This window comes from Phanerochaete carnosa, assembly GCF_000300595.1.
Source record: "Phanerochaete carnosa HHB-10118-sp unplaced genomic scaffold PHACAscaffold_8, whole genome shotgun sequence".
NCBI classification, from domain to species: Eukaryota; Fungi; Basidiomycota; class Agaricomycetes; order Polyporales; family Phanerochaetaceae; genus Phanerochaete; species Phanerochaete carnosa.
Window position 1 is genome coordinate 1,927,424 of NW_006767635.1, and position 16,171 is coordinate 1,943,594.

Sequence of the window (16,171 nt, forward strand, 5' to 3'; positions counted from 1 at the left end):
TCAATGACGAGGTCAATGATAGGACATGCCAACCTTTCTAAAGGCGGAACCGCAAGCTTCTTACAAGCCCCACGGATACCTTTCATAGGTCTTACCCTCGCAGTACAGTGCTGCCTGGCAATACCGCTCCTGCAGCTTGTGATTGCCAGTGTTTGTCCTCCCGCAACCTCCACTGGCCAATCGAGACTATTCGTGTGCCCGCAATCTGCGTACTATGCGTAGGGGACACCAGCGGGCCATAGGGATGACCATAGCATGATGCTTGAGGTACGGAGTGTTCAGATGCTGCCTGATGGCCGGTCCGTGCTCGGGATGTGATGCACGCATTGCTCCTCCCCTGTACGCATGAGTAGGTGCACTATCTATACACGTCCGAGTCGGGCCTAGTGTTTGGGACATCAATATTGTAAGTAGGAAGCTGCAGCCTCGCTTTTCTCTTGCGCATCAAGCAAGTGCCTTGCGTTGCTCAAGCACTGACATTTGTACCTATCTTTTCAGGCTCAAGTAGAGCAGTAGGCTCACACAGGTTTCTCAGAGGCTAATCTGGCGCAATCCACTAGAGTGGGTTAGATCCCTGTAATAACTGTTTGTTTACTGTTTATAAACTGTTTATAAACATTTACAACCGTTTACTGTGTGTTTACAAAAAAAGTTTACACGTAAACTAAACGGTTGGAGCCTTAACTTTCACCCGCACTCTAAGAGTTTGACGCTCTATCCGATTGAGCTAGGCGGGCAACACTTAAGATGTGCATAATGGAAGACTGTGATTAGATTCCACTGGCTTCTCAGTGCCGACTTTGATCGAAGTCACCATAGTCGATATTTTTCTTGTCACTGTCCCCATTGGAAAACATTGTCGACGATCTGACCGTGACGCTGAACTGCTCAAAACCCAGAATGAAAAGGGCGGGCTGCTGGGATGCCTCTATCTGTGTGGTGCCTCTGTCCAGTAAAAGGCCTGCTCCTGCCGCCCGTTTGCTTTTGGTGTCATCGTAGCGATTATGATGTGTATTTCCAGTAGCAAGTCAAACCACCTTCGAAGTCATATTAACCTCTTCGTCGGTAAATCGTGATGAACCAACAGGTTGATACTAACTGTCGTCGTAAAAAGTAGATGAAGCGTGCCTTACAATGCGAACTTGACGTTGAGGGGCCTGTCCCACTGTCCATTCAGATGGATCGTCTGTTGACCACGTGAAGGAGGTTAGCTGACCTGCGTCGGTAACACGCTTGAGCTTCTGGTCCTCAAAACGTCGGTGAGGACTTCGTCTACCTACTGGCATATCGGTCGCCGGTCATGGCGAGGATCGTCGACACAGGGTAATGACGTGAGAACACACCGTCATTGTATATACCGCCTTCGATATTCTCAACAGGATCACGAGACACCCAGTAGAGCAAGGGTTCTTGAGTGGGATAAACAATGCATGTCCCTCTAAAGACCGCCGGCACTTCAGGCCTATGTCGTCAGCAGACTTCTCCTACGTTGATTTTGCGGCCTTGGACTGTCTGACTCGGGAGGCGGAGCTGAGCAGCGAAGGAATGCGGCAGGAGGACTCAGTGGGATACGTTGGCTATATGAAGTAGTACAGGTCAATTGCAAGTTCGATTGTCGCACTTCACCTGATAACATATCTCGCATGTCAGCCTCCACGATCTGCACCCCTGGGGACTTTGTCTTAATATTCTCTTGATCAGGCCTCGTCTTAGAATGACCCATGACCATGCCCATGGCCCAGTCTTGCCGCGACTCAAATTGCATTCGAGCCAGCCACACAGCACATCTTTAGAGCACTGCATAGGCCAGGGTCCTCCGCAACCCCCGGACGATCGGCGTTGAGAGAGTGCTTATCCGGAAATTCGAGCAGGAAGGTCTGGAAAGTTACAACTTCCTGGAGAACCATGTGGAAGAAGGAACTATACGTAAGACCGGCATAAAATCGGCATAGCGTTCACAGGCTCACCGCGAACCATCCACTGCCATAAATTGCGGCTTCCCCCCCTTCCTTTTGCCCTCTACACTCGCTCCCGTCGTGTCCACCATGTCAATGGCACTCCGCAAATCCGACGAGTTCACGAAAGAGGACAGCTCACCGGGTGCTCTTTACCCCGACGTCTCAATACAGAAGGCGAACAACGACATTTACGAGGATGGCACCATAGATCCTGTCTATCAAGCGAAAGCTCGGTTGTTAAATAGCGCGATACAGGAGATAGGAATGGGAAGGTATCAGGTGTGTTGTGCGACTGTTGAATACGAGCCATTTTTGAACGTGTTCTCCCAGTGGTATCTCTTCATCGTCGCGGGCTTTGGCTGGTTCGCGTATGTATACTACGGATCGAGTCATAAACACATTGCTGAAGACCTTTTCTGGAATATAGTGACAGCGTATGGCCTGTGAGTCTTGTTTAGCCTGTCTGTCCGTCCTTGTCCTGACCGCCGATGACAGCTCATCGGAGGACTCATCCTGGCCCCGGTAATCGGCGAATTCCAGTTCAATGGTCCTTTCTTGTCTCTAGCATCCAACATCGGTCTCTTTGTCGGCGCAGTAGTGTGGGGAATCGGCTGCGACATCTGGGGACGAAGATGGTCCTTCAATCTCACTCTTCTCATCGCGGGCATATTCGGCCTCGCAGCAGGAGGCTCCGGCAACTTTGTCACGCTGGCCTCTCTTCTTGCCGCACTTGGCGTTGGTGTCGGAGGCAACCTGCCTGTTGACTCTGCGGTGTTCCTTGGTCCGTGTACACCATCTTTGCCGTTGTTCTTGCGTGCTGACGTTGGCCCTAGACTTTGTTCCTGGTTCTCACCAATATCTTCTGACCGTCCTGTCCGTCTGGTGGTCCCTCGGCCAGCTGTTCGTCAACTTGGTACGTTTTGCATCCTGTAACCTGCATATATATGCTAATATCTTCCAGATCGCCTGGCCTCTAATTGCAAACTTCTCATGTCCCCAAGACTCCGCTCCAGGTACCTGCACCCGGTCTCAGAACATGGGCTGGCGTTACCTTCTCTTCACTCTCGGCGGCTTCACACTAGTCCTTTGGGCACTTCGCTTCTTTGCATTCACTCTTGAGGAGTCGCCGCGTTACCTGGTGGGCCGCGGACGTGACGCTGATGCTGTAGCCGTGGTGCATCGTCTCGCGGCTTACAATGGGACAACCTGTAGCCTCACCGTGGAGCAGCTTCGGGATGCTGGCGAGTCGGCTGATATGAAGAAGGATGGCTCGCACGAAGCAAAGGTGACAGTTCTCAGTCGGACATCTAACTACACCATGGACCATATCAAGGCTCTCTTCGAGACGAAGAAACTCGCCTGGTCGACGAGTCTTCTAATTTCCATCTGGGGTATGTTATGTATGTTATCTGCGCTGACACAATCCTGACTGTATCGCCACAGGAATCATTGGCCTGGCCTCGACGTTGTATAATAATTTCCTGCCCTACCTTCTCGCTAGCCGCGGCGCGCAATTTGGAGACAGCTCGTATTATATCACCTACCGCAACGTAAGTCCGGTATGCCGTTCTGTCCCTACCACGACTGACGTCCCACACAGCAAGTTATCCTGAGTGTCCTCGGCATACCGGGTGCTTTTCTTGCCGGATGGGCGGTTGAGCAGCCGCTTATCGGTCGCCGTGGCACACTAGCCATTTCCGCGGGCAAGTGACCAGATCGTTTATCCGTGTGACATTACTCAACGACCTCCCGCGAAATAAAGGGCTCACCGGCGCGTTTTTGTTTGCGACAACCACAGCCCGGAACTCCAATGCGCTTCTGGGTTGGAACTGCGGGTGCGTCTAATCTTCGTCAGTATGCAGGACTGACCCGCTGACATCGAGGTTCAGCTACTCTTTCCACAGTAACGTGAGCAAGATCGGACATGCAGATGAGTTGCTACTGACTGGCGCGACAGATTATGTATGGCGTCCTATACGCGATTTCCCCAGAGCTGTTCCCCGCCAAGGATCGCGGAACGGGCAACGGTTTAACTGCCACCGCTACGCGCGTCTTCGGCATCCTTGTAGGTCCTTTGCAGACTTCCCCACTACCATGTCTGACTGATGCCATTGCCTACAGGCACCTGTGATTGCCCTGTACGCGAACCTGAACACCGCGGTCCCGGTTTACGTGTCAGGAGCGCTCATATTCGGCGCGGGTGCGCTCACTCTGCTGCTCCCGTACGAGCCAAGGGGCAAGGCTTCGCTGTAGTGCAGCCCGCTCCGAAGGTAGGTAAAATAGACGTATCCGAAGATATTTTCTTTTTTGACAGACTTATGAATACCCCCACTGTGTCGTGGAATACATACTTTTCATGCCTGTGCAATCATGTTCGTGACGACTCGACCATGGCGCGGCTATTGTAGCATAACACCTCAAAGTACAGATGTGATGCATGATGGTCGGTATTGCTTGCAGTCGGAGACCCGCTGTTAAAAATCAATGAGAACGATGGAATAACGATAGAGCGAGCCCTGCGCACCTGTGTTTTCTTTGCAAATCGGAGCCTCTCACGCGTTTCTGCTCTCTCATCGGTGCCACCGCCACGTGCTGCAACTGCAACTGGTCATCGACTCCTATTTCGCCCAGCCACCGTTATCAAACATACATACTGCTCTAGATCTGCTGGCATGGTACCATTGCTGAGCGCTAAATCTGTGTCTTTTAAAGCGACGAACACTTCACCATCGATGATAACCGCCTCTGCGCCGTTCGATGACGAAGGGGATATCATCTTGCGCTCGTCCGATGGTGTCGACTTCCACGTATACAAGCTGGTGCTCATGCTGGCGTCGCCTTGGTTTCGATCCATGTTTTCCCTCCAGCAGTCGGTCGACACCACTTCGTCATCTCAAACGCCTATCATAGACGTTCTCGAGGATGAAGAGACTCTCGATTGTCTCCTGCGTTACTGTTATCCCATCCCCGATCCGGTCATCACCGGGTTCGAGCTGTTAACCAAAACGCTTGAAGCCACTCTCAAGTACGAGCTGCTCGAGGCAACGTCCATCTGCCGGCGGTTGCTACACAACTTTATGCGCGACATGCCCATCGGAACATACGTGCTCTGCTGGCGCCTTCGCCTTGAGGAAGAGGCGAAAGATGCAGCCAAGGAGTGGAAGGACATCCTTCACGGCCGTATGCGCGGCAACGATACTGTAGTCTTTCCTGAGACGCGTTCAGGCATGAGCTTCATCCCAGAGATGGAAGACTTGCCGGCTGACGTCTACCAGAAACTCGTGCAATTCGTACACGGCGAGGCTATCTATCGCTTCTGTGATTCTGCTTCTGACTCCGGAAGCCGGGAGACAGAGAACGAGGGCGTCTCTCAAGCATGGGACGCAGAGCGTGTCTCTCTTACCTACCCTTTCACTCTTTCCGACACCGACCTCGTCCTCCGTTCGATTGACGGAGTAGAGTTTCCCGTCCACCGTCTAATGCTTGCCCTAAATACGCACAGCATCGATGAACCGGGGATTTTTCCGTTGTTGAGTTCCCCCGAGGCTGCAAGGTTAAGCTCCTCCTCCCAACACCCCATTCTTCAGGCCGAATATCACAGCGACGTTCTTGGTCCACTGTTGCAGCTCGTTTATCCATCTCTCCCGGGAGAAGGCGTGTCCAAGTGGACATCGGAGAAGCTCGCAGCCGAGCTACGCGCAGGAGTTTTCAGCGCCGCAAGACGTTCTGGCCTCCACTCAGTTGCGGAGGAGCATCAGACCCACTGGCAGCGACACCCAGACGTCGACCCAGTCCTACTTTATCGGCTTGCGATACAATCAGGCTCGACGACGGCTATTCAGACGGCTGCAGATCGCCTCGCGGCCACGAGAACTTGGACGGAGATGTTGGGGGCCGATGTGACAGGCCTGACTGCTGGCCAATACCATCGTCTTCTGAGATACATCCACCAACAGCGGTGGATTGTTTCTGATGTCATTTCATCTTTCATTTCGGAGAAGGATGAATATGCAGGGACCGTCAACCGGGAGCCTAAGCACTGGCTTACGACCCTTAACCATCATGGTCGCAGGGCCGGAATTACCGCAGCACTAATGGAATCCGAAGGATGGAATGCATGGTACAACGGTGGAGGATATGGCTCTTATAAGCCTGATCCGTTGGACCAAGCGAGTAGAGTGCAGGAGCTCGAAAGTCGGATAGAGCAAACCCTCGAAAAAGAAAAGGCAAGCTACTGCGTCGATCGGCTTGCACGAATCCTTCGCTAACACCCTTCCAGATAGAACTGTAGTCGAACAGTAATTATACTGTGCGCCTCTGACTAAGAGAAAGAAAAATGGGCTGGGAACAACTTGGACTAGCTATTCGTCCTCATGCACATATGATACCGCTAGCAATACATTCCCCTTACCAACGCTTGACAGGGTAGTGCAGATGCGTCCGCCAACACCCTAGGCAAGCAAGGATGCCTTCTTCCGTGCTAGATGCGCGCCATATGGCTTGTTCTCCTTCCGCGCCTTGTGTTGCTTGACCTTCCATCCGCTCTCCCTGACCTTCTCCGAAAGTATGCGCCGCATCTTGCGCGCCTTCACCTCGTTCTCTTTCGTCGGCGCCCCGCCGTCTCTGAGACGCACATAGCCCTTGACATTAGACGCAATGGCCCGGCCGAGCTGTTTCTTCCACTGTTCCGGAATGACGTGCCGTGCGAAGCGCCGCGTAGGCTTGTTGAGTGTGGCCTGAGCGTCCTCGTTCTCTGCGACGCTCACCGTTCAGCATCGTGCCCCAGCTGTCACCATATATTCATGACGCACCTTCGGTACGTTTAGTAGGGAACGTGAATGTGAACGGCGTGACGCTCTCGCCCGCCGCGCGCCTCAGCCTCTCGAGCTCGTCGCGCAGCTCGCGTGTCGCCTTCTGCTCGTCATCCACAGCGACCTCGAGCGCGCGCAGGCTCACTTGCAGCTCCGTGCGGCGTTGGCGGAGCTCGTTGCCGACCTTGGCGTTCTCGGCGCAACGCCGCTCGAGTGTGGCGAGCTGGGTCTTGAGCTCGCACGCCGTCGCGAAGACATCGCATGGGCTAAGGGAAGTGCTTGAGGGGTTGCTTGCGTGCGGGAGCATCTTGATAGCTGCAGCTAGCAAGTGGGGTGATGGACTGAACGCGTGCTTCCGCCAGCTCTTATGGCTCTCGTCCAGGCGGCGGACGGAGTGGCTGACAACACAGCTGGAGCACACATTGCCATTCCGCCCGCCGGTCAGCACTGGTCAGCCTCAGTGCTGCCGTCCTATCCTCTACGCGAACGCGAGGCTGGCACTCACGATCTCTCCTCCGCACCCATCCTACGACGACACAAGTGCCCTAATGGCCGACCCAGCCCCCGCCGAGCCCGCACTCGACTCCGGCGCCGCGACGAGCCTCGCCGCGCTCGCCTTCAGCATCACCGACGGGCTCCCCGCGTTGCTCGAGCGTAGTCTGCGGCACGACGTCGAGAACAGCATCCTCTCCGACCAGTGCGCGGAGCTGCGGGGGCGCACCGAGCACCTCCAGGCGGACATCGCGCTCGAGCGCTCGAAGCAGGCCGCGCTGCGGGCGCAGATTTTTAGAGTACGCGCGCCTGCGGGCGTGCAGAAGAGTTCGAGCACCAAAGAATGTGTGTACATGCGCGTATTTGTGGTTTGTGCAGCTGAGAGGGAGGAGGCTGACTGATGCTGTAGTGAGAACTGCGCTCGTGCCGCGGAATACCGACGCGGACAGCGTAGGAGACAAGGTACCTCACTTCTATCCCCATTGGGCTCGCAAGCGGCTCACCTCATGCTCGTAGGAGAACATCGTTGACGTATCCCTAATTTCCGAGGGCAGTCCCATTTCGCTACGCAGCAAACGCAAGGGCAGGATCTTCCCTGATGATATGCGCATCGTCAAGCGCATGAAGCTCGATGACAGCTCTAAGTAACTCGCCCTGGGAGCAGTTTTTCCCGTCATCGGCTCCGCGTCGCGCGCATACACATATTTTAGTCTTTGAATGCATATTATAATCATGCTACACGTGTATCGAGCGTACATGTCCTGCGTATATCCTACAACTCTCCTGCTCAAATGTCCAAATATCCAACACTAGCGGCACAGCCTGTCCAAGTCGTATACTCAGTCAGAGCTCGCGCCAGTGGGCGGCTTGATGGGGCCTCCGGGGTTGATGATAGGTCCGCCGGGGTTGGAAGGGAGGACAGTCGCATTCGGATTGCTCGTCGAGACGGCAACGATGGACGCGACGCGACGGCCGTCGAAGAAGCCGTGGATACCACCCGGGTTTGAGGGCGGCTTGAGCATGGGGTCCTGAATGACACTGTGGAGGAAGAATATAAGCAAGGGGCGAGATAGTAGACAGAGGGTACGCACTTCAGGTTGAGCGAGAGCGTGACGTTGCGCGTCTCGGGTGCACCCAGAACGAGCAGCCTCTCGTCAATCGTCGCCTGAAGGAACACGCCAACCTCACCAGCCTAGAGTAATAATTAATTAGGTCGCTATATGCGCACAGTTTGATGCCAAACAGACCTTGATCGGGTCGTTCTCGTCCTTGGGCACGCTCACAGCGCCGAGGTACTGTACCTGCGCAGCGGCCTCGAGGAACTTGTCCTTCCAGACTTGGTCCTTGTACTGCGCGCGGGTAAGTCTCTGGCCGTTCACGACGATGCTGCTCGGGCTGGCCGCGACGAAGTTGTCGAACGCTTCATTGAACGTGCTCTCGTCCGTCGTGTTGAAGAGCGCGGTGATGTGCTCCTCGGCCCAGGTCGTAAGTGGTGGGAGGACGATGTTCGCAGCCATAGTGTGTCGATGCTTTGCGTGATAGAGTTTTGCGGTGGAAGGATGTAGTGATATGAAACTGGGAGGGCGGATGCACGTCCCGCGAGGGCTTTTATAGCGTAGCGCAGCGCTGGCGCCCCGTGCGAGAGGAGACGTGGAAACGAGCAGCCTCTGCATCCTTGATTTTTTACGTATCTCGGTCGTGTATCTGAGCCTTAGCGCAGTGGCGCGGCCGGGGCTTTATATGAGCGGATCTCTTCCTTTCGGCCGGGAGACCAGGCAAGCCAGCTCATCCAGATACAATAAGCTAGACGAGGCTGTGGCAGGCGAGGCGGAGCAAGAACTCGGCGCGGCCGGATGTAGTCGATAAAGACGTCACGTCCCGTTGCAGCGTCCACCGTTGGCCGCCGCCACGAAACACGGCCGTTTGATTGGGCGACGCGCCCGCCTCGCGCGAACGCTCACTACGTGCCCCTCGCCATCATTGCAGTGATAGCCCCATCTCGGTTTACTGTTCGCCGACTGAGAGTTAGGTCGCCGCTTGTCACAGAGGGTCCGGTCGGAGACGGACAATGGGGATGGGCGCCTCTTCTGAGCTGGATGCCACGCCATTGAAAGCAAAAAAACCCCAAGGCGTGCACGGTCGAGCCTATCACGGAGAAGGCTTGCGGCAAAGCGTAAGCTTCCCCCGTGCAGTGTAGAGTCGTCAAGGCCAACCTGGAACACCACGGGAGAAGCTGGTTGCGTACCTTTTGCTTTTATTTAACATCATTTCTTCGCGCCTGTACTTGACCGAAAGTCCCCAGAGTGCTTGCACTAGCAGCATGGACCGGCTCTAAAGCATCAGAACGAAACCAACGAGAACAGGAGGATGACAGAACGCTCGCCCGGTGGGGTAATTATGTCGTAAGAATGCGATAGACTGTTCAATTCGTCAGACGCAGGTCGTTGCGGTGCACGCGCGGTACCAAAAGTAAGGAACGCTAAGCCCGAAGTAAAATGTGGGAAGACGGCCATATAGCATATATAACAGCGTCAAGAACACAGCATCGCAGACGAAAGGTTAACCTATTGCGGGAAGTGACCGCAGCGAACAGCGGGCGGCAAAGCATGTGCACACGTGATTCCAGGCAGAAGAGGCCGAGGACGTCATCTCCCACATATGCCGTTCACCGACGAGGGAAGGCCGGCGCGCAGTCTTCGTGTGGCATCTGGATCATGTTTTGAACGCGGCGAAGCTCTGTCATTACCTACACAACACCCGACCTCAGCACAGACGGCGGACAAGATGGGTAAGGGTCAACTCGCCGTCGGGCAGTCGCACCGTCGCACCGTCTTGTGCACGTGGTTGCTACTCGTTTTGCAGTTCTCCGCCTTGCAGTCCTTAACTTCGCCCGTGTAATACCGGCCGTGGAAATGCTGACGTATGAGGATATACGGAAATGAAGGGGATAATGGTAAATATCTCAAATACGGTATGGGAGCAGGAGTTGAAGGTTATGCTCACTTGACAGCCACGGTAATAGTCGCCAACACTGCGTAATGCAGAGTCAGTGCCACTGTACCGGATCACATTAGGCTGAGCCAAACTCACACTTCGTGCTCGCACATGGGCAGCTGAGGGGTATTGAACTGAAGGCTACGGTGGTGGACAATGTCACTACAGCTTAACGAGGGCAACGCCACCTTAAAATAAAAACCTCGAGTGCAGTCGTTGTGCCCGCGTACGTCAGTGTGCTTGTTGGTCGTGACATATGCCCTGGAAGATTGACTGAAAACGTCGTTGATTGTAGTCACCGCCCGCCAAAACGAGCGATGAAATTGGTGATGTGAAGGACGAACATGCCCGACATAAGATACAAAGTTCCCGAAGCTCGCAAATGCTGGGAAGACCCTGATACGGCACGCTAAGGTATGAGGCAGATTGAGCATGTAGGGAACGAGAGCGGGCATAGCACGCACCGACAGACGGCAAGCTAATCGGCCTTGCTGTCGTCAAATGTTTTACACAGATTCATCGTTTCCGCAGTTCGACCTTGACTTCCTCAATGCGCAAGGGGTGGAAAGATTCATGGCCAAAAGCGGCGTTGTAGAAAGCACTCGACAGCGGGAAGGAAAGAAGGAAAAGATATGTTACCTAAAGCACGATCATCAAAACAGAAGACGTGTCGTTATGTATCAAACATAAGGGCGCCAGGAGCCGACCTTGGCAGCGAACACAAAACGATCCAACATCCATCGAGCTTTCCACCTATCTCGTTGGGGAAAAGAATAGAAATGACATTTTGACGTAGCAAGGCAAAGGGTGGATACCACATTACTTCGTGACGAGCCACAGGGGCTCTGTACGATCTGGAAGCCAGAGAAGGCTAGAATCCTGGGTCTAGAATCGGGTCTCGCGAACACCGTTTTTGTGGTTAACAGCCGGTGAACCGACAGAGAAGGCGCAAGCAAGTCTCAGCGCGAGCCAAGGTTCCATCCAACACGAAACGCCGCAGACGCCGACGCAACCGGAAGAACTCGAAGATGAACGATGGACGATGGAGCAGGGCGTCAGCGAAGCCGTGGAGATGTCGCCAGCCGTTAACGATTGGTATCGGCCTTGTCATCGAACGATACAACTTCGTCCGGTTACAGACAGCCTGGTTTTGCATTCATTAGACAGTATACCGCGAGTGCGAGGGTAGAGGAACATAAGAGGTCTTGCGGACGCGTTAGACAGACATGGTGGTCAAGAGAACAGTGGCAAATGCGCGGGAAGTACATGTACTAAAGGCGCAACGACGGCGTCTATTGCTTTAAGGCAAACAAAAGCAAACATTAAGCCCGTCAAGTTCAAGCTGACATGTTGAACAGTCGTGGCATCCGGCATGTCACAAAGCATCAGTACTGGATCCCTCCTTCTTACATACGGCACCCTGTCGAGCAACTGACTGACTGTCAGCATTAGCGGCACCTCCCGGATTACAGCGGACTCCTGACGCCACGCCACGGCGTACCAGACCGTTGACGCGTACAAACGCGTCAAGTCGCACGACGAAGATCAGCATGTTGTACAAGTGACCACATTAAAATGGTGGGATATTCCCCAACATTCATGCTCAGCGCCCCGCTGTGCTCAGCAAATTGGTTCGTTTAACTTGGTGTTTAGGACATTCTGTTAACCTACTTACAAAGCTTGATGCACAGGCCACGACATCGCCTCGCATGCGGCGCGTCACTCCGCTGCTGTAAACCCCGACCAGAAACGTCGCTTCTCTCCATACATAATCATGACGTTAGAAGGCGAAGTTCTGGCTGCGGACCTTTGAGTACGGGTACGAGCGAGCCGCCCGGCGTCAAGGTTCGTCCGATGCGTTTCGGCGTGCACCTGACTTTCAGCCAGAACTCGCACCGCGGAACTTGATTTGTGCTCCGCGGCGCAGCTGCCTTTTTGGAGGCCCCAGGCTGTGCGCCGGACGGTTGGACACGCAGTGCAAGAACGCAGACACAGTGTGGGCAAGCGCACGCTCTCTAGCATGTAGAGCATGCCTGGCGCTGCGACGTCAGTATATAAAGCCTCGCCAAACACGCTAGTGAGCCAATCAAGCACGACATACCTCCACATCCAACTCACCTCGAACAGTCAACAACAATGGGACCCGGCCCCGTCATCCTCACTCTCGACTCCTGGGTAGAACAACATCTGCAGGAGGTGCTCACGGCGAAAAGTCAGACTGCCTTCGACGACGCGTTTGATGCGTTCGTTGCGCTGGACGCAAGCATCACTGTCAACGGCCAGCACATGTCGCGCGCCGAGTACAAGAAGACGCTCTGGAACGACGAGGCGCACGAAACCTCGGGCACCGTGACCTTCAAGGGCACCGTTGCGGTGCCGAAGAACTCAAAGGCCATTGTTCAGGTATGCTGCGTCTGACACATGAGACAGCCGAGCTGACGGTGCGGGTATGCGACAGACGGGTGAGGTCGGCGTGTTTTTCGAGGCGTCGATCCACCGCAACCCGCTGCTGTTCAACAACAACATCACGGCTTCGATGAACCTTGTGTACGTCGCGTTTCTTCTAATTTTGCAGTGCACACGTCGCTGATCATCCCTGTTGCGCAGTGTTGAACAGGTAAAGTCCAAGCACGATGAGCCGAGCGAGTTCGATGGCCGCCAGGCGACGAACATCAACCAGGTCTTCACGGACGTCGCGAGCAACGTCTCTGACAGCCATTAAAGTTATTTTGGTATTTTGCGGTTACGTGTACGCTCTATAAGTAGCGCAGACTGCCGAAATGTTGTTTATGCCGGGTCTGTGCCCTAATTTGTTCCACGGTTATGCCATGTCAGATATGCACGTCTTTTGCGATTCCCCCTGGAATCGGTATCTTGGATTCGAGGTGGCAGGATAGGAGGTTGGACAGGAGCCTAATAGACGCGCGTCCTTTGGCGCCCTGCTTTGCCGCGCCGCGTGCGCAGGTGCGCTGCCCACCCAGCCAACCGGAGGTTGGCGGTGGGCGGTGCAAGCTTGCGCACGATATGCTTTGAGACCTGATGAATTGCAATGTTGTTTTATGTTGTAATCTCGCCTGCAAAAGCACTGTAGAGCTAATGACGATGTGGATAAATGGCATTACAGCGCTATGTACAGCAGTCCGCGGCGGGTTTGGCAGTCCCAAATACTTCTCGCTTATGTATCTTCTCCTTGGGAGGGGGGTGGAATCGCACCTCGGGCGAGCGCTGAGCTCGCCACCACCGAACACGTTCTCGATAGCTTGAGAACATGGGACTTTGGCGCCTATCACATCTACCAAATAGAGCCAAATAATCACCGCCAGGGTAATCATAGAAAAGTCATAGGACCTGTCCGAAGCTTTACGAGGAATCCACTCCATCAACAGCCTTCGAAGATGTCGCTAAACTACTCTGATAAGTGCGACGGCGACTTCAATTCTTTAGATACTGGGAGGGTTCTTCTGGCTGCGTGCCATCATAGCGCACAAAAAATTCTATGGGTACATTTCCCGGAGTCGCAAGGGTGTTTGCCATGGAAAGATAAATGGCTCCGCCCTATGATGCCCCTCGTGCCATGTAAATTCAGTCATTCAAATCCATCAATATGCTCTCCGCATTGTATGGCCGACAGTTCAGTGCAATGATCGCGGATGTAACATTGCGTACCCCTGCAACTTTCTCCATGAATGCAGCCGCAGACCGAAGAAATCAGGCTTTGGCGTCGCATCATATTAGTCCCCACTCTCGGGGTGGAAACTTGTTGAGGTATTCCAATTATGAGAATCGCTTTTGGTCAAGGTTCGACGTCCTGATTGGCCACAGGTAGCTTGTAGGCTGCCACAGTGGCGTGAGACACCGTTCGCGACTCATCTTACCGAGTGGCATATTTGATGGGATACAAAACGTGGTTCTGATTTTGCAATTACGGCTTCACGAGACGTCAGAGGAATGCCCCTGCGATGAGCCGTAGCTCCCCCGCTCCAACGTTTCCGGATATACATAGCGCTGGCAAATGCTACTAAATCCCAGCTCGTTAGCTCAGAACGACATTCGACACACCAACGACCACACTCTGTCTCTATCACAATCACAACTTGACTCACCACACTTCATACGACCAGCAACAATGGATCCCGGTCCCGTCGTCCTCACGCTCGGCTCCTGGGCCCAGCAGCACATGCAGGAGATGATGACCGCGAAGTCCAAGGACAACTTCGACAAGGCATTCGACGCGATGGTCGCGCCGCAGGCTACGGTCACCGTCAACGGCCAGCACATGACGCGCGAGCAGTACCGCAAGATGATGTGGAACGACGAGGCGAACGAGGCGACCGGCAGCATCACCTTCCGGGCGACCGTCGAGGTGCCTAAGGCCCCGAAGAAAATTATCCAGGTGTGTACGTTGCGTGCTTCATACGCGTTGTTGTCTGATGTCTGTCTGTGTAGACCGGAGAGGTAGGAATGTTCTTCGAGGCGAATCTCCGCCGCAAGCCGCTGATGTTCGACAGCAACATCCGGTCTTCGCTCAACATGGTGTACGTTTAATATTTATTGGACAAGGTCTCACCTAAACAATGCCTCGTGTAGCGTCGAGGATACACCGCGCCCCCTGGCGACAAGCTTGCTGACGGCCGCAGGGCTACGAGCGTCAACCAGGTGATGACCGACCACACTACTAGCATCATCCTTGACAAGTAGAGGGTCGGTGTTACCCGCAGAGCGACCATGGAGCTATTGTACAAGCCACAAGGTACACGACAGCGCAGAGAGGTCGTGCTAGGGCTGCATATATTCTTTACTAGCTGCATCTAGTCCACAGACGCATTAGAACAACGCCTTCCGACGAGATGAGACGAGACCCACTGGTATGGGCAAGGAGCAGGTGATCGCCACGGACAGCGCGGGCCTGGCGGCGCATCAGCCGGGCCAAATAGAGCCAAACAGACATCACTGCATCACTGACCGCTGTACGACAAGCTCAAATGTCAAGAGCTGAGTGGGATATGTGACAGGCCAGGAAGCGTGCCTAACATTCTGGATCTGTCCCTTAATTTTCTTCGCGGCCGGTAAATGGGCGCTAGGTTATATGTGTCAATTAAGGCTCCAACCGTTTAGTTTACATGTAAACTTTTTTTGTAAACACACAGTAAACGGTTGTAAATGTTTATAAACAGTTTATAAACAGTAAACAAACAGTTATTACAGGGATCTAACCCACTCTAGTGGATTGCGCCAGATTAGCCTCTGAGAAACCTGTGTGAGCCTACTGCTCTACTTGAGCCTGAAAAGATAGGTACAAATGTCAGTGCTTGAGCAACGCAAGGCACTTGCTTGATGCGCAAGAGAAAAGCGAGGCTGCAGCTTCCTACTTACAATATTGATGTCCCAAACACTAGGCCCGACTCGGACGTGTATAGATAGTGCACCTACTCATGCGTACAGGGGAGGAGCAATGCGTGCATCACATCCCGAGCACGGACCGGCCATCAGGCAGCATCTGAACACTCCGTACCTCAAGCATCATGCTATGGTCATCCCTATGGCCCGCTGGTGTCCCCTACGCATAGTACGCAGATTGCGGGCACACGAATAGTCTCGATTGGCCAGTGGAGGTTGCGGGAGGACAAACACTGGCAATCACAAGCTGCAGGAGCGGTATTGCCAGGCAGCACTGTACTGCGAGGGTAAGACCTATGAAGGTATCCGTGGGGCTTGTAAGAAGCTTGCGGTTCCGCCTTTAGAAAGGTTGGCATGTCCTATCATTGACCTCGTCATTGAGAAGTGGGCCGATAACCTATGCGAGTGTAGCCTGGCCACTTCGGGGGGTAACACGACATACTCTCGCGCTAGGACTTCGAGAGCTGGCTTAGAGAAGACTGCCGCATGGGGTGGCGACCCTCTGATAGCCCTTTTTAG

General features: G+C 54.0%; 8 protein-coding genes across 8 annotated transcripts; 5 read left to right on the forward strand and 3 right to left on the reverse strand.

Moving 5' to 3' along the window:
* Positions 1–2,032: 2,032 nt before the first annotated feature.
* Positions 2,033–4,343, forward strand: PHACADRAFT_261403 (uncharacterized protein). Its single transcript, XM_007399050.1, has 12 exons — positions 2,033–2,237; positions 2,289–2,326; positions 2,386–2,401; positions 2,454–2,739; positions 2,792–2,871; positions 2,920–3,349; positions 3,402–3,508; positions 3,559–3,661; positions 3,721–3,793; positions 3,848–3,866; positions 3,916–4,023; positions 4,080–4,343. Exons 1-12 carry the CDS (start codon positions 2,046–2,048, stop codon positions 4,209–4,211), a joined length of 1,584 nt encoding a protein of 527 aa, XP_007399112.1. The 5' UTR covers positions 2,033–2,045; the 3' UTR covers positions 4,212–4,343.
* Positions 4,344–4,690: 347 nt separating this feature from the next.
* On the forward strand, positions 4,691–6,226 carry PHACADRAFT_164702 (uncharacterized protein; the record flags this gene model as incomplete). Its single annotated transcript, XM_007399051.1, has 1 exon — positions 4,691–6,226. The coding sequence occupies one exon, from the start codon at positions 4,691–4,693 to the stop codon at positions 6,224–6,226; it is 1,536 nt and encodes a 511-aa protein (XP_007399113.1).
* Positions 6,227–6,409: 183 nt separating this feature from the next.
* PHACADRAFT_100911 (uncharacterized protein) lies at positions 6,410–7,076 on the reverse strand (the record flags this gene model as incomplete). The annotated part of the gene is made up of 2 exons (XM_007399052.1): positions 6,410–6,711; positions 6,770–7,076. 2 exons carry the CDS (start codon positions 7,074–7,076, stop codon positions 6,410–6,412), a joined length of 609 nt encoding a protein of 202 aa, XP_007399114.1.
* A 241-nt stretch (positions 7,077–7,317) lies between these two features.
* PHACADRAFT_198832 (uncharacterized protein) lies at positions 7,318–7,909 on the forward strand (the record flags this gene model as incomplete). Its single annotated transcript, XM_007399053.1, has 3 exons — positions 7,318–7,606; positions 7,671–7,723; positions 7,778–7,909. The coding sequence occupies 3 exons, from the start codon at positions 7,318–7,320 to the stop codon at positions 7,907–7,909; spliced, it is 474 nt and encodes a 157-aa protein (XP_007399115.1).
* Positions 7,910–8,100: 191 nt separating this feature from the next.
* On the reverse strand, positions 8,101–8,778 carry PHACADRAFT_198833 (uncharacterized protein; the record flags this gene model as incomplete). The annotated part of the gene is made up of 3 exons (XM_007399054.1): positions 8,101–8,299; positions 8,353–8,453; positions 8,509–8,778. 3 exons carry the CDS (start codon positions 8,776–8,778, stop codon positions 8,101–8,103), a joined length of 570 nt encoding a protein of 189 aa, XP_007399116.1.
* Positions 8,779–9,730: 952 nt separating this feature from the next.
* On the reverse strand, positions 9,731–11,398 carry PHACADRAFT_261410 (uncharacterized protein). The gene is made up of 5 exons (XM_007399055.1): positions 10,720–11,398; positions 10,352–10,664; positions 10,265–10,292; positions 10,066–10,176; positions 9,731–10,007 (listed from the first exon to the last, which is right to left on the reverse strand). The coding sequence occupies exons 2-5, from the start codon at positions 10,366–10,368 to the stop codon at positions 9,927–9,929; spliced, it is 237 nt and encodes a 78-aa protein (XP_007399117.1). The 5' UTR covers positions 10,369–10,664; positions 10,720–11,398; the 3' UTR covers positions 9,731–9,926.
* Positions 11,399–12,368: 970 nt separating this feature from the next.
* On the forward strand, positions 12,369–13,299 carry PHACADRAFT_261414 (uncharacterized protein). The gene is made up of 4 exons (XM_007399056.1): positions 12,369–12,658; positions 12,714–12,802; positions 12,863–13,237; positions 13,266–13,299. Exons 1-3 carry the CDS (start codon positions 12,392–12,394, stop codon positions 12,975–12,977), a joined length of 471 nt encoding a protein of 156 aa, XP_007399118.1. The 5' UTR covers positions 12,369–12,391; the 3' UTR covers positions 12,978–13,237; positions 13,266–13,299.
* Positions 13,300–14,381: 1,082 nt separating this feature from the next.
* Positions 14,382–14,953, forward strand: PHACADRAFT_211999 (uncharacterized protein; the record flags this gene model as incomplete). The annotated part of the gene is made up of 3 exons (XM_007399057.1): positions 14,382–14,648; positions 14,702–14,788; positions 14,843–14,953. 3 exons carry the CDS (start codon positions 14,382–14,384, stop codon positions 14,951–14,953), a joined length of 465 nt encoding a protein of 154 aa, XP_007399119.1.
* Positions 14,954–16,171: the final 1,218 nt, after the last annotated feature.

Coding starts and splice junctions, on each gene's coding strand:
- PHACADRAFT_261403 (XM_007399050.1), top strand. CDS start 2,046: ATGTCAATGGCACTCCGCAAATCCGACGAGTTCACGAAAGAGGACAGC. Junction 3,350..3,401: donor TCTTCTAATTTCCATCTGGG/GTATGTTATGTA, acceptor GTATCGCCACAG/GAATCATTGGCCTGGCCTCG. Junction 4,024..4,079: donor CGCGCGTCTTCGGCATCCTT/GTAGGTCCTTTG, acceptor CATTGCCTACAG/GCACCTGTGATTGCCCTGTA.
- PHACADRAFT_261410 (XM_007399055.1), bottom strand. Junction 10,177..10,264: donor ACTATTACCGTGGCTGTCAA/GTGAGCATAACC, acceptor CTCATACGTCAG/CATTTCCACGGCCGGTATTA. Junction 10,008..10,065: donor GACGGTGCGACTGCCCGACG/GCGAGTTGACCC, acceptor GGTGTTGTGTAG/GTAATGACAGAGCTTCGCCG.
- PHACADRAFT_261414 (XM_007399056.1), top strand. CDS start 12,392: ATGGGACCCGGCCCCGTCATCCTCACTCTCGACTCCTGGGTAGAACAA. Junction 12,659..12,713: donor ACTCAAAGGCCATTGTTCAG/GTATGCTGCGTC, acceptor GGTATGCGACAG/ACGGGTGAGGTCGGCGTGTT. Junction 12,803..12,862: donor ACGGCTTCGATGAACCTTGT/GTACGTCGCGTT, acceptor CCTGTTGCGCAG/TGTTGAACAGGTAAAGTCCA.